We start from the raw sequence: 15646 nt of genomic DNA, 5'->3' as shown, positions 1-15646 counted from the left end.
AGACCACGTAATATGTTCCTGACAGTATCAATATCAACCATATGGCCGCAAATGACCATATCCAATTCTCCCTCCTATGATTACTAACCTCCACATCTGTCTGTTTACGGACAATTTGGGCATCTTGCAGCAGCTGTTCCCGGAGTGCATCTTCCTGGAGTGTGAGAGCACGGAGGAAACGGTCCTTCACGTCACTGGGAATCTGTACTTGCCCCATCTGGAAGTACTTGACATCAACAAACAGCCCCTTGTCTGCCGTTGTGCATAACCTCACTTCTTTGCATCCTGGTGGACAAGCTGCAGTAGACAATGCAACACTTTGCAAACATGGACGCCATATGAAGAGTTGTAGAACTGGACAGCTTTGATCAATCTTACTATCATTAATGGAAAGACAGAATTGTGAAAACATGAATCTTGAGGGTTTCATCAGATGGTGTTTAACATCCTTAGTCAATGTTGTCAAAATCAACAGTAGCCTTTTTTCTAAACGACACCCAGAAAATGGAGCTTGATACAGAGTTACTACATTACAGAACACTTACCAAACTTGAAACTTTTACAGTTTTTAGCACAGCATTTGCCTCCCAGCCTCTCTCTCACACCTTTAAACATGGCTGCCTCCACAGCTGCACGGTCCGATACATACTGTCGAGTTGTGAAAGTTGGGGCCTCTCCCTGACGGTAGGAATGAAAGTCATGGGCTCTTTCATGAATACTAGGGTACAGGTATTTAAATCTCAGGTCTACATATATAACTGTGAAGAAATTGACAGCATCATGGACCTGACAGAGAATCTACATTGCCATGACAATATCTCATACCAGAAAGTCCATCACCGTCAGGGCTGCATCCAGGTCTGTCAACCTGGCCAGTTTATACCAGCAGCATATGCTCATTGTCAATACTTGTTTGCAGTCTAAGTAAACTTAGTCCCAGCGTTATTCCTTACACTCCACCACTGAGTCTAACAAACCCTAGTAGAAGGTTGCGTCAGGTAACCTTTGAGAAACCTATGACTGTCCAATCAATAGTGAGACAGTTAAACAGATTTAACCAATCAGACAAGGGCTACTACTTTGGGATAGGAGGGACTTATAACAAAATATTCAGGTCACTGACACAGACCTCTCCACAAACAAAAAATCTGCATATAACAGTTATTTGACCTGCAGTATATACGCTTTGGGGTTTCTGTTGACATGGTTACCATTAGCTAATATTTCAGCAAGATGACATCTTTGAATATTGCCAAAAACACAATTTTCAGCGACTGTTTACTCAACGTTGTCATGGTTGCAATGTGTGCCATGTGCATCACCAGGAAGGGATCGTATGCTAAATAGCATTTGGAATCGTTTGGGTACAAACCTTTTCGAGATAGAAAGTTCAAAAGGTATGTGCGAAAGTCTACTTTCGTGATTTGGTAAACTGTGTTCTGTCAATCTATAAGGTTACCTGACGTGACCTCCCATAAGGTTTTGTTAGACTCAGTAGTGGAGACTCAGTAGTACTTAGACTGTACTTGTTTGACTTCTGTAACATGTTGTTAATATTCCAAAACTCATCATAAAACCATCACTGCATTTACTTCAGTGTAACAATGTCCTGGGTCCTTTCACTTTGAGAGAAAGAGACTTGAAAAGTTAATTCTCAATGTATCAGTTCAATGAGGAATGGATGTGTAGGTGTTGCTGAGTTTATCTGTATAAGCAGCATTGATATCCATAAACGCAGTAATGCTGCTGACAAACTTAAAAATAAAAATGGGTAGAATTTGGATTAGGAATCTAAAATGGTAGATTGCTGACATGACCAAAGGCCATCACTCTGTATAGCAAATTGTTATACTCCATGTTTTCTTCTCTCACTGAGGATTGCCCTTGGTATCAGCCTCCCTACCTTGAGAGCATCCACTGCACTGGTACGCATTACAGCTTCGTAGGAGATGTCATACTGGCTGTGGAGATGCTTCAGGTCTTCGGGACGCAGGAAGTACTGGAACGACACGTCTAAAAGCACCTGCAACAACACCATTCCTTACACTGTCACCACAGAAATCAGTGAGAACATTGTATCTATTTGACATTTTTAGATTAACAGAGGCCCTATTGAACATGTTAAACCATAAATAGAGGTAAATACATCACAAATAGAGCAGCTCCCTACATCACTGATACAGACATTTCCCCATATGAGTCCACAAGTGCCCAACACAACAAGTACAGAAGCTCCATACGCTACAGCTACGGAAGCTCCCCACACCACTAATCAACAACTTAGCTCCCCAGACCAAACATTCAGAAGCTCTCTACACAACAAACACAGCAGCTCCACACACCACAGCTCTCCACGTGTACAGAAGCTCCCTGCACCAATGTATCAACACAAGCCAAATAAGGAATGACAATGACATGCCAGTACACTCATCCAAGTGTTCTACATTTAGGAACCATATGAAAGATAAAGTAAGCACTAACAATTTGGCTTTTGGAGACCATGGATTCTGGTGAGTAACTTGGCAAAGACAAATGCCATGATTTACATGCTTTGCGCACAGTTGTGTCCCTTTTGTGAAATCTTAAAATCTGAGTGTGTCCAAAATACTGTCACCACAGAGTACAATGAATATGGTCTGTTGGGCTGGGCCTCACCTCCAGTTTGTCCGACGTGAAAACAGCAACGTCATTCAGGAAGACATAGTGAGCTGACGCTGTGTATTTCTTGAACTCAAAGTCTGGTCCTATGAAGTACTTTCCACCAGAGTACACCTGTGCTGTGTCAACAGCCCCAGTGCTCTTCCTTCTTTTAAAGGCAATCTGTAAACACAATCATGTAGCTGTGAAAATACCAGATATTCACATATCGTGGTGTATTGATGTAGCATTAATAATCTGTACCTCCAAATGTTGTGGTATACCACCAGTGTAGCATTAACACTGCACTTTTACACACCTTGGTATATTTGTTTAGCATTAATATTGCACACTAAACATTGTGGTATATCGGTGTGGCACTGACATCACGCTAGTCTACATATCTGTGAAGCAAAATTAATGCATGCCTCTACACATCACAGTGAGTGAGTATGGTTTTTAGCAATATACCTGCAATATGACAGTGGAAGACACCGGAAATGTGCTTCACACATCTTAGTCACGTGGGTTATCAAACCCAGGTCTTCAGTTTGATGAGCAAACATCTTGATCACTTGGCTTTCCCATCAACCCCAACATCCAAATAAAACAACACTATTGTAGTAGAATGGTTCGACAGTAGGAACTGAAAATAGGCCCTGTTTACCTCTTAATTACATCATTATAAAACTTAAGTTGTGGTGGCTGAGCGGGTGATTATGGTGCGTGACTCTGAGGGTGTGGGTTCGAATCCTGAATGGGACTCAACCCAAACAGTACTAGAATTTGTACTTCACTAAGAAAGTGAAATCCCACATATGACATATGCTTAAATTAAACATGTAATAAACGCTTAACTATTTTGTCCCAAAAGGATGCTACGTTGAGTTTTCTTCTGAACAGAAAATACTTAAATTTCCATATAACACACTGAAAATTCAGGTAAGCTGATATAGTTGGATGGTTAACACAACAATACCTAAATTCAGCATGTTAAGACATTATAATTTGTATACAACAAAATTTCTAAACTGGTTCAAAAAGCAATCAGATATACTTGACAACAGTACAAATATGAACTCACTTCATAGTACTCCAGATCTGAGAAACTCATCGGCACCAGGATGACGACAAGAAGGACAGCAATGCCAACCACTGCCCCAATCACCAGAACAACACAGTTGGTGCCACCCTCTCCCATCTTTCTGCCACAAACCAACCTCCGCTCTCACAGTTTGTCACGCTGTCACACTCTGAGTTATGCTATCTGAAAAAGATGTTGAAATAAAACATAAATCTGACAGCAGAAAAATCACGACATGGAAGCATGGTCTTTGCATGAGCTCACCGTCTACTCATAACGAAGAAATTGTAATGGATTTTCATTAGCTGGAATAAATGTTTACTCTCACAATACATGTCTAGAAAATCCTAGCCGACATGGCTGGCCCAGTCCATCCATTGTGAAGGAAATGAAAGTGTGAAAACTGCCAATGCTATCTAACTGAGTGTGCTCCTGGTGTATTGATGGCCACACCATTGTACACCCTACACTAATTCAGCCACATATTCTTCACCATGGAATCAGTTAAAACTGGTTCTTCAGTCACATATTTCATGATAACAGTCATCCTGAGGCAGACAGCTAGCCACATTACCAAGCTGTTCTACGACACACTACACATTGTTTCACATCTTGCCTTCAGTATTGATTATCATCCAGAGTCTCCAGCACTAATTAAAGATTGCCTGATGCTTACAAAAAGGATAGAAATGGCAAATGATAGACTAATGTTGAAAAATGATTCCTTGGATCAATAACTGGAGGTGATGTTCAGGAACCCCTAACGTCGGAGCCGTGGCAGTGTGGGATAACAAGTTGGAACTTGAAACGTACTACATGGTCAGTAGGCAAATGCTGAAATAGGGCATTTAGAGGCAGACTATCTGCATTGGAGTGACATGAAAAGCGGCAAATATCAAATAAAAACCATACTGAAATTGAAATCCTTCATTCAAGGCTTGGTGGGGGTGGGGGTGGGGGGGTGGTGGTGGTGGGGGGTGGTGGTGTAGCAGTGTGGTTAAAGCATTTGCTTGTCACACTGAAGACAATTTGGAATCCAGTTTGGATTTCCCACAAGGGTACAGTGTATGAAGACCATTCCTAGTGTCTCTGACCCTGATAATCTGGGAATCTTGCTAAAAGCGGTATAAAAGGCTACTCCCTCATTCCCGGCCACACAGTGAGGTTTGGACAGAAGGGAAAATGATCATGATGATGTGGTTTAGGCAAGTGTGGGAGAGATAAACCTAGATGGCACTAATCCTAGAAAATAGTAAAGACAGAATGAAAGCTGTCTGACATTTTGAAATAAACACAAATATTCATAAGAACTGTCAGCAGAGTTTTACACACATAAAAAAGACAAGAAAACATTGTGTCCAGGGACACAAATGCCCCTGCTGCTGTAGGAAGAGTTCCCTACACTGACTGACTGAGTGTGCTCTGGTGGATAGACTTAATCCCCTATTTCACTACGATCAGAAAGACAAAGTCAACAAAATATAAATGTCTCTAAACATACAAAAACTATAAAATACAAACACAAAACACGAAAGGTAGACCTTTACAGTCTCCATAAAGCACATGTGTAATCTGCAGGAAAGGGGAAGTGGATGAGGTACAACAACTGTTGGATGGAACCAACAGGATGAATAGAACCAAATTCAGCTAAGTTCAAACATCTGTAAAAGTGATAAAGTTTGAGAAATTGCATAAACAATTATGAAATGCTCACCTTTAGAGTTCCTACAAAAGACAAGTAGATGTTCATTCAATTCTGTTGAGCAGTCTTTGTAAACATGGTAAAGAAAAGGATAGACTTCACCTCCTATCACACTATCATCATAGAGAAATTCTGCAAAATGTACCCAAGTTCAAATGTCTCTAAACTTACAAAAACATCAATAAAATACGAAAAAAACAACAAATTTTGAGAAGTACACCTTTAGAGTCCCAAGAAAGCCCAAGTATATGTTCAGTGAATTCCACAGAGCATTTTTAGTGGAGAAGTGGATAGAGTACATACCCTGTTTCCTGTGTGTGTCCAGAGGGTAACCCTATATGCACCCTGCCACATATGGGGGGAGGGGGGTGCAGGCATAAAAAATGTCCTGTATGAGTAGACATGAGAATGAAACATATGTTTGGCACTGATACTGACATTTCATGCAGTAAGTATGATCTTGAATCATCACGGAATCAGTTACAAATATATTCATGGTAGCATGCACAAGCATCAATATAACTGCCAATGTCCATGACATATGGCAAACTTAATATTGCATTTCCGTTCGTGAGGTGAGGTCCAAGGCCTCACTTCCTGACATCTTGGATATCCATAAAGCATAAGCCTCCAAGAAGTACCAGGTCAATCCATACCCATATGTACCCTGCTCTGCACCAGGTAAATCCATACCTGTATGTAGTCAACTCTGGACCAGGTAAGTCCATACCTGTATGTAGTCAACTCTGCACCAGGTAAGTCCATACCTGTATGTAGTCAACTCTGGACCAGGGAAATGCATACCTGTATGTAGTCAACTCTGGACCAGGTAAGTCCATACCTGTATGTAGTCAACTCTGGACCAGGTAAATCCATACCTGTATGTAGTCAACTCTGCACCAGGTAAATCCATACCTGTATGTAATCAACTCTGCACCAGGTAAATCCATACCTGTATGTAGTCAACTCTGCACCAGGTAAATCCATACCTGTATGTAATCAACTCTGGACCAGGTAAATCCATACCTGTATGTAGTCAACTCTGCACCAGGTAAGTCCATACCTGTATGTAGTCAACTCTGCACCAGGTAAGTCCATACCTGTATGTAGTCAACTCTGCACCAGGGAAATGCATACCTGTATGTAGTCAACTCTGGACCAGGTAAGTCCATACCTGTATGTAGTCAACTCTGGACCAGGGAAATGCATACCTGTATGTAGTCAACTCTGGACCAGGTAAGTCCATACCTGTATGTAGTCAACTCTGCACCAGGTAAATCCATACCTGTATGTAGTCAACTCTGCACCAGGTAAATCCATACCTGTATGTAGTCAACTCTGGACCAGGTAAATCCATACCTGTATGTAGTCAACTCTGGACCAGGTAAGTCCATACCTGTATGTAGTCAACTCTGCACCAGGTAAGTCCATACCTGTATGTAGTCAACTCTGGACCAGGTAAGTCCATACCTGTATGTAGTCAACTCTGCACCAGGTAAATCCATACCTGTATGTAGTCAACTCTGGACCAGGTAAATCCATACCTGTATGTAGTCAACTCTGCACCAGGTAAATCCATACCTGTATGTAGTCAACTCTGGACCAGGTAAATCCATACCTGAATGTAGTCAACTCTGGACCAGGTAAATCCATACCTGTATGTAGTCAACTCTGCACCAGGTAAATCCATACCTGTATGTAGTCAACTCTGCACCAGGTAAATCCATACCTGTATGTAATCAACTCTGCACCAGGTAAATCCATACCTGTATGTAGTCAACTCTGCACCAGGTAAATCCATACCTGTATGTAGTCAACTCTGCACCAGGTAAATCCATACCTGTATGTAATCAACTCTGGACCAGGTAAATCCATACCTGTATGTAGTCAACTCTGCACCAGGTAAATCCATACCTGTATGTAGTCAACTCTGGACCAGGTAAATCCATACCTGTATGTAGTCAACTCTGGACCAGGTAAATCCATACCTGTATGTAGTCAACTCTGGACCAGGTAAATCCATACCTGTATGTAGTCAACTCTGCACCAGGTAAATCCATACCTGTATGTAGTCAACTCTGGACCAGGTAAATCCATACCTGTATGTAGTCAACTCTGCACCAGGTAAGTCCATACCTGTATGTAGTCAACTCTGGACCAGGTAAATCCATACCTGTATGTAGTCAACTCTGGACCAGGTAAATCCATACCTGTATGTAGTCAACTCTGGACCAGGTAAATCCATACCTGTATGTAGTCAACTCTGCACCAGGTAAATCCATACCTGTATGTAGTCAACTCTGCACCAGGTAAATCCATACCTGTATGTAGTCAACTCTGGACCAGGTAAATCCATACCTGTATGTAATCAACTCTGGACCAGGTAAATCCATACCTGTATGTAGTCAACTCTGCACCAGGTAAGTCCATACCTGTATGTAGTCAACTCTGCACCAGGTAAGTCCATACCTGTATGTAGTCAACTCTGGACCAGGGAAATCCATACCTGAATGTAATCAACTCTGGACCAGGTAAGTCCATACCTGTATGTAGTCAAATGTGAACCAGGGAAATCCATACCTGTATGTAGTCAACTCTGCACCAGGTAAGTCCATACCTGTATGTAGTCAACTCTGCACCAGGTAAGTCCATACCTGTATGTAGTCAACTCTGGACCAGGTAAATCCATACCTGTATGTAGTCAACTCTGGACCAGGTAAATCCATACCTGTATGTAGTCAACTCTGGACCAGGTAAATCCATACCTGTATGTAGTCAACTCTGCACCAGGTAAGTCCATACCTGTATGTAGTCAACTCTGGACCAGGGAAATCCATACCTGTATGTAGTCAACTCTGCACCAGGTAAATCCATACCTGTATGTAGTCAACTCTGCACCAGGTAAATCCATACCTGTATGTAGTCAACTCTGGACCAGGGAAATCCATACCTGAATGTAATCAACTCTGGACCAGGTAAGTCCATACCTGTATGTAGTCAAATGTGAACCTGGTAAATCCATACCTGTATGTAGTCAACTCTGGACCAGGTAAATCCATACCTGTATGTAGTCAACTCTGCACCAGGTAAATCCATACCTGTATGTAGTCAACTCTGCACCAGGTAAATCCATACCTGTATGTAGTCAACTCTGGACCAGGGAAATCCATACCTGAATGTAATCAACTCTGGACCAGGTAAGTCCATACCTGTATGTAGTCAAATGTGAACCAGGGAAATCCATACCTGTATGTAGTCAACTCTGCACCAGGTAAGTCCATACCTGTATGTAGTCAACTCTGCACCAGGTAAGTCCATACCTGTATGTAGTCAACTCTGGACCAGGTAAATCCATACCTGTATGTAGTCAACTCTGGACCAGGTAAATCCATACCTGTATGTAGTCAACTCTGCACCAGGTAAGTCCATACCTGTATGTAGTCAACTCTGCACCAGGTAAGTCCATACCTGTATGTAGTCAACTCTGGACCAGGGAAATCCATACCTGAATGTAATCAACTCTGGACCAGGGAAATCCATACCTGAATGTAATCAACTCTGGACCAGGTAAGTCCATACCTGTATGTAGTCAAATGTGAACCAGGGAAATCCATACCTGTATGTAGTCAACTCTGGACCAGATAAATCAATACCAGTATCAGTGTATGTAAACAACTCTGGGCCTGATTGAACACTTGCACCATTTGCACGCAAACAACTGATTCTGAACACCTTATACCTTCATTCAATCTCATGGTTTGATTTTGAGGATTCCTGTTCCGATCCTCACAGAAAGCAGCAGTCAGTACATTGAGAGTCTGGACATGTGGGTCCTTATGTTGAATATGACAACCTAAAATCTCCCACAGATGTTCAATGGGATTGAGGCTCATGGCTGGCCATGGAATGGAGTCAACAGTATTCTGTTGCAAGAAATGGGTGACAGCATGTGCATTGTGAGGTCTGGCTTTGTCATTCATGGAGATGGGTCTTGTAGCTTGTGTCTCTCAAGGATCTTCTGTTGACATAGATTCCCAATAAGCCGATTAAGGAACCATGAATGGTAATGAGATCCATCTTGCAACCCACAGAAATGCATCCCATAACCTGACTGACCCTCCCTCAAAGGAAACCATCTCCTGGATATTGCAGTGAAACATAGCTGTGTTGCCTGTTCTCCAGGCACGTGTGCTACCCTCCACCATAAGCCATGAAAATGACCTTCAGCCATCATGCAATGTCCAGCGAAGAACATATTGAACATGTTTGTGAGCTGGAGACAGTTTTATATGCCTGACAGGTCTTCTGGCCCTGTATCCTGCTGATTCCTGACTGTACATGTTGTGGCCCAATTAAATGAAATATGCAGTGAGCCAGTGCCTAATGGCCCACCAATTAATCAAGTTTTCTCATAATTAAACACAATTAATTTGGGAAGACTTGTTTGCACTAAAATACTTTTCAAAAGGCTGGTTTCGTCTGTTATTAAATTTACATTTCATAAGTGCTACAAGTTCATCGAAATCATGACTGAATTTACTTTAAAACTCCAAGAAATTTATGGTCCTAATTACTAGTCATCCTTCAAAGAAGCAAACATGCACATGCAGAACTTCTTTATGGGCATTAAAATGATGCCTCCCAATTATTTTTGAAGACTTGTGCGCTTTAATGAACCAATTCCCAACACTTGATGGTAGTGCAAAGAGTTCCTCTTGTTCTCATAACAATGTGATGGACCCCAATGGATGTAGCCTAAAAAGTCATAATACTCTATTCCTTCTTCTTAATGTCTCAAAATCATTAGTAGCCCTGTATTTGTTCAAGAGTCTTGACATATTGGAAGACCTGCACCCAATTTGATGTCCAATTTATCCGAAGAACATTCATGCATTTCATGTGCCAATAATTTGCTACCTTGTAGCCTCTGACAATTACGATATGACATGGCAATTACTGTACTGAATACTTAGATCAAATTGAAAGGACAAGTGTAAAAACTTGATTTCCACAATGTTGGGGGTTTGACATTTCACCTGCATTGCACACTGTTGCAAGTGTAATGAATATCTTTAAAAATATATCATGCTATATAAGATGATTCAAAATTCTAATAAACCATTCAGACAAAATGCTCTGTTTTCTTAATTCCCAGAATGACAGGTTAATGAATTAGGTAGTGTTTAGTGAATTTCCATTTGTATGCATCCCTCGTATTTCAACTGACAGATTTCCCTCGCTAAGTGATCCACTGCCCATGATGTGGCTGTTGACACTTGACACACAACAGGAAGTGAGAAGATCTGGATGGTATGAGCTTCATAGGTGACCTCAGTTAGTTCCTGCTGTAGATGATACAATGACAATAGACAAGAGCTTTTATCATGCCCATCATCACGTCTGTGTTGAGTAGTAGAGGATAGCTGTGCCCACACCCTGCTGGTCTCTCGTACTCATGGTACAGAGGTGTAGAGGAAACACATGGACTGTCTGTTGTGACAGACTGTTTACTTCACAACAACTTGTTATGCATCTGTAGACCTGTTACCAGCTCCTCTACAAGCTTTAACTAATTCTGGAAAGGGAGAGTATTTTCGTGTCAACACTAGTTTAATCAAACTAGAGTCAGCATTTAAAATGAAATTTTGGATGTAGGCCAATCATGTGTTTGATAATAATGCTAAACATGGTCACTTCACAGAGTCACTGGTCACTAAATACTACTGCTGTGCCACACCCTGGCATAGGCACCAGGTGATGGAACACAGACAGATACACTAGACACAGCTTTCAGGTGATAGAACACAGGCCCAGTCACACCATGTCCTACTGTCCTACCACAGGCCCCTAAATAGTAAATACAACTGCAGTGCCACACCCAGACACAGCGACAAGGTGATGTAACACACTGACAATTACAAATTACTTATTGACTAGCTAATTACAAGGTCACTTATTGTATACATTGGAACACAGGTCAATATTTTACATACAATATTAGTGCAATAATACGGGAAACAAATCATACACTTGAGAATTGCAAACCAAATCAAAGAAATAGTGAGAACATTCTGATGTAAAGCAGGAAATGAATAGCTGCACACTCACATTGTCAAGAAATCCACACAGAATCTTACAGTTCCTGCACTACAGCAATCGCGTACACTGCTCTCAATCACTAGCACCGGTCAGCAGAACAACACTGGTCTTATATAGCTCTCCGAACACAGACAAATTAGAGCCTTTTGTATGATGAAAAGGGCAAGTTGACGGCGCAATTATGATAATAGATGTTGTAATTAACTTGTGAATAGTCCATGATAGCCAGTAGGAGACCACTAATCTAGATGCGTGATTCAATTTACAGCACGACAAGCCTGGGAACTCTCACTTAGCAGTACTAACATTTTTTGTTCTAGAAAATATTTTGAGACTATACAAGCATCATCAGCAGTATTAAATAGTTCTGGATCAAGATTACTAGCAATATTTATGTCTGGTTAATTTATCTTGTGTATTGATTATCCATTTTAAAGAGGTGCCATCAGCTTGAAGTACTTTAAAAACTTAGCAGGGGTGTGAACATAATGGCAGAACATTCCATCTTGAACCATGAATATACAACAAAATGTTTTTTTAAATACAATTTGCATCAGCAGGATTAACCTTTCTACTCGAGTACAGATTTTCTGACACAGCATTTTGATTATGGGAGCACAGTATTGACTTTGGGTTGGGTAAACAAATCAAAACTCACAGTGGGCTTGCAAAAGCTCCAGATAATATATACTAAAAGAATTCAGATATTACAAGATTTATTTACATCTTACTATAAAAAATCAACACTCCATTTCAACACATATTTTCTGAGCATCACTACTTTTCAGATTAAACCTAATGCTGATACTTGTCACATCATATTTTCTTAATACAGCCCTTGTTGCATCTTACCCATCTTACAGTGTGTTTGACATGGTTGTTCTTGTATAGGGTGACAAGTCCCAATTCTTGGATTTTTTGCCAGGTGCATTGGTTGGTTAAGGCGGTAGAAACAATCTTGGGTCTTCACATGATTCCTAAACACAGACTTATTTGCTATTTGGCCATCTCAAACTTACTGATTACAACAGAGTTTAAAGTCTTGACATTCCCCTTTGAGCAGATCCTTTCAACAATGAACATTTGATTGAATGAAACAATGAGACGACCCTCTTAACACTAACTATATTAATTAATTCTTCCTCCTAAAGACCATTCTTGAACACAAAACAACACTTAAGTGTCTTAATTAATTCCCAATGTCTTAAGAGCAACATCCTCCTCAAGCCCCACTTTCTACTCAGATCACCTTGACAAAACATAATGTGGGCCTTCTGTCTCACATGGTTTTTTGCCATGGGGCTTTTGCCTGAGTGACTGCTGTCTTGTGTGGATTTTGCCGGTGCACCTGTAAGAATAAATGCTTACTCTTACCTTTACCCTGAAGTAGTATATACAATGATGAGAAAAACCGGTAGCGGGTACACTTTGCTCAGAAGCTTCTGAGTATAGCTAATTCTGCTACCAGCATATATATTTCAACAAGACCCTTCGATAAGACCACTTTTCGACTGCTCCCAATGAGTGTATTCCCAATTAGAGCTATGCGGGTACATAGACATAGAAATATGCCAGGAACCAAGCTCTCGCGAGAAGCATATACCGAGATCCGATCGGGTCGTTTGTCCATTCGGGAAGCGAAGAGGAAGTATCACATATCGCAAGCTCGATACACACGAATCCGAGGTGGTATAGACAAGCCCACAACTCCTGATATATCCGAAGACTTGGAGGCCCTGCTGCAGAAGTGTCGCCCCATGTTGCTTTCCGACCGAGAGAAACAAATCCTGGAGCAATCGGGACACACCTTCTACGAACACTACCAGATCCCCAAACAGTTTCTCGAACTCTACTTGCTGTGCTTTCGTCCACTAGTAGAAGCCGGTAAAATAGTTGATTTCGTCTACATCTACCCACCCAACCAATTTCAACCCTCGGCGGGCAAACTCCGAATCATTCTCGCTGATAACTGCTATCCGGGCCCCAAGGACAGACACAACCGATGCACCGACTGCCTAGCCACTCTATCGGAACTGCCTGCTCTCTTCGGACCCGACAACTCTACGTGCAAGTGTGGTGCCACCGACCACTGCGTCGACAGCAAGAAATGCATTCTCTGGGAACAGAAAGTGATAGACTACACACCCCAGGAGCGACTTCCACTCGAGGTTCCAGAAGAGATCGAGGTTGGCAGCTGTTGTGTGAATATAGAGAACCTATACGACAACGCCTGCCTTTTCTGGAGCATACAATACGCACTCCTCATCAACAAATTGATGGACTGTTGTACGTGTAAGGAGAAAGAGTCTTGTATCTTATGGCGGTTATCGGAGAAAGCAGAGGTACCACAGGGGCGGGGTAATATTTGGCATACCCCATTACCCGACTATGGTGGACCCAAGCATATGGAAGTAGCACCCCCTCCATGCAGCGAACACAAAAAAGCTGCGAACGTCCCAGAAGGAGTCTACTTATGCAAAAAGTTTGCTGTAGCGGGACACGAAGGGAAGAACCGGCTGTTATTACTACTCGATCCCCCGACTGGGGAAACGATTCCAGTCTATGGCTACAAGATACGAGAAACGATTCGGGCTGCCGGGGGAATAGAACGCCTACGGTTAGTGCGGGAACCGTTTCTATGCAAGCTCGGTAAAATCTGCTACTCACCTATATCAGAAAAGAAAGACGATAGAGAAATCGAATTACTGCTTCCAGACATTGGACGAGAATAGGTCCGGCAGCTCGCCTAGTATTTTGGTAGATGCAGTCGTGGGCTTATAAAGGACGAATACTTATCTAGGCTAGTTTTTCGTATTCCAACTGCTTTTCGTGGTACCCTACTACTTTTTTCCCCTCAAAAAACAACACTCTACTGCATAATGAAGGGATCCCCACGTTTCGTCTTGGGTGTTTCTACCTTCTCGGTCGGTGTGTGCACTGATTTGCTGTGCTTCCAGGTCTTGTAGACGACCTTCCAGAGAAAAACAGCGGCTAGCGAAAGGTAGGTCCACCTTTGGGCTGTTTCTAGTATCTGCCGCACCTTCTGAATATCCAGATGGGTCTCTTCTTGTTCCTCCTCAACGTTTTCTATTTCCTCTTCCTCATTGTCCTTATCCAGCATCGACAAGATGTCGACCAACAAATTCGTGGTTTGCTCCATATGAGCCGGCAACGTATTCGTGGTTTGTTCCAAACGAGCCGACATCGCTGCAGTTTGCTTCACACTAGCCTCTAGCCTCCCCAAGCGGTTGTAGAAGTCCTGGATGGTGAACACAGTCGGCTCTGCAGCAGGCAATACGCTCTCGCTAGGGGGTAAGATGGCCGCAGGCAATACGCTGCCGGCAGACGTCTCACTAGCGGGAGCAGGCAATGCGTCTGTGCTGGTCGGAGGTTCTACAGCAGGCTCTCGCCATATGTCGTAGAGTCTTGTGGATCCAATACCGAAGCGCTTTTTGACCTCGCTTGCTGGGAGCACCCCTCGAAGGGAGCGTATTTCTTGGACCTTTTCCGAAGACAAATCTCTTCTTGGTGGCATGGGGTGTTTTTCCTGGGAATATATATATATACCATACTTCCTGCTTGTCTATATAGGAACCAATCCTCTCCCAGGAAACTTCTAATAATGCTTAGCAATGCTTAGTAAATGCTTAATAATACTAAGCATTTGCTAAGCATTGCTAAGCATTATTAGAAGTTTCCTGGGAGAGGATTGGTTCCTATAATAATACTAAGCATTTGCTAAGCATTGCTAAGCATTATTAGAAGTTTCCTGGGAGAGGATTGGTTCCTATATAGACAAGCAGGAAGTATGGTATATATATATATTCCCAGGAAAAACACCCCATGCCACCAAGAAGAGATTTGTCTTCGGAAAAGGTCCAAGAAATACGCTCCCTTCGAGGGGTGCTCCCAGCAAGCGAGGTCAAAAAGCGCTTCGGTATTGGATCCACAAGACTCTACGACATATGGCGAGAGCCTGCTGTAGAACCTCCGACCAGCACAGACGCATTGCCTGCTCCCGCTAGTGAGACGTCTGCCGGCAGCGTATTGCCTGCGGCCATCTTACCCCCTAGCGAGAGCGTATTGCCTGCTGCAGAGCCGACTGTGTTCACAATCCAGGACTT

The 15646-nt window shown here is 42.3% G+C and overlaps 1 protein-coding gene across 1 annotated transcript in view; it reads right to left on the bottom strand.

Moving 5' to 3' along the window:
- Nucleotides 1–15646, bottom strand: part of LOC137298005 (uncharacterized) — a 30990-nt gene that overhangs the window by 6859 nt on the left and 8485 nt on the right. The window contains exons 2-6 of the mRNA XM_067830025.1: nucleotides 3722–3904; nucleotides 2656–2820; nucleotides 1904–2023; nucleotides 546–678; nucleotides 89–297 (exon numbers count right to left, since the gene is read on the bottom strand). Of these exons, the coding sequence (XP_067686126.1) occupies nucleotides 89–297; nucleotides 546–678; nucleotides 1904–2023; nucleotides 2656–2820; nucleotides 3722–3838 (744 nt within the window). The 5' untranslated portion in view covers nucleotides 3839–3904. The remainder of the gene's footprint in view (nucleotides 1–88; nucleotides 298–545; nucleotides 679–1903; nucleotides 2024–2655; nucleotides 2821–3721; nucleotides 3905–15646) is intronic.

This window comes from Haliotis asinina, chromosome 10, assembly GCF_037392515.1.
Source record: "Haliotis asinina isolate JCU_RB_2024 chromosome 10, JCU_Hal_asi_v2, whole genome shotgun sequence".
Classification (NCBI taxonomy): Eukaryota; Metazoa; Mollusca; class Gastropoda; order Lepetellida; family Haliotidae; genus Haliotis; species Haliotis asinina.
Note: the sequence above shows the minus strand (reverse complement) of the source record. Positions and strands in the feature narration are given on the sequence as shown.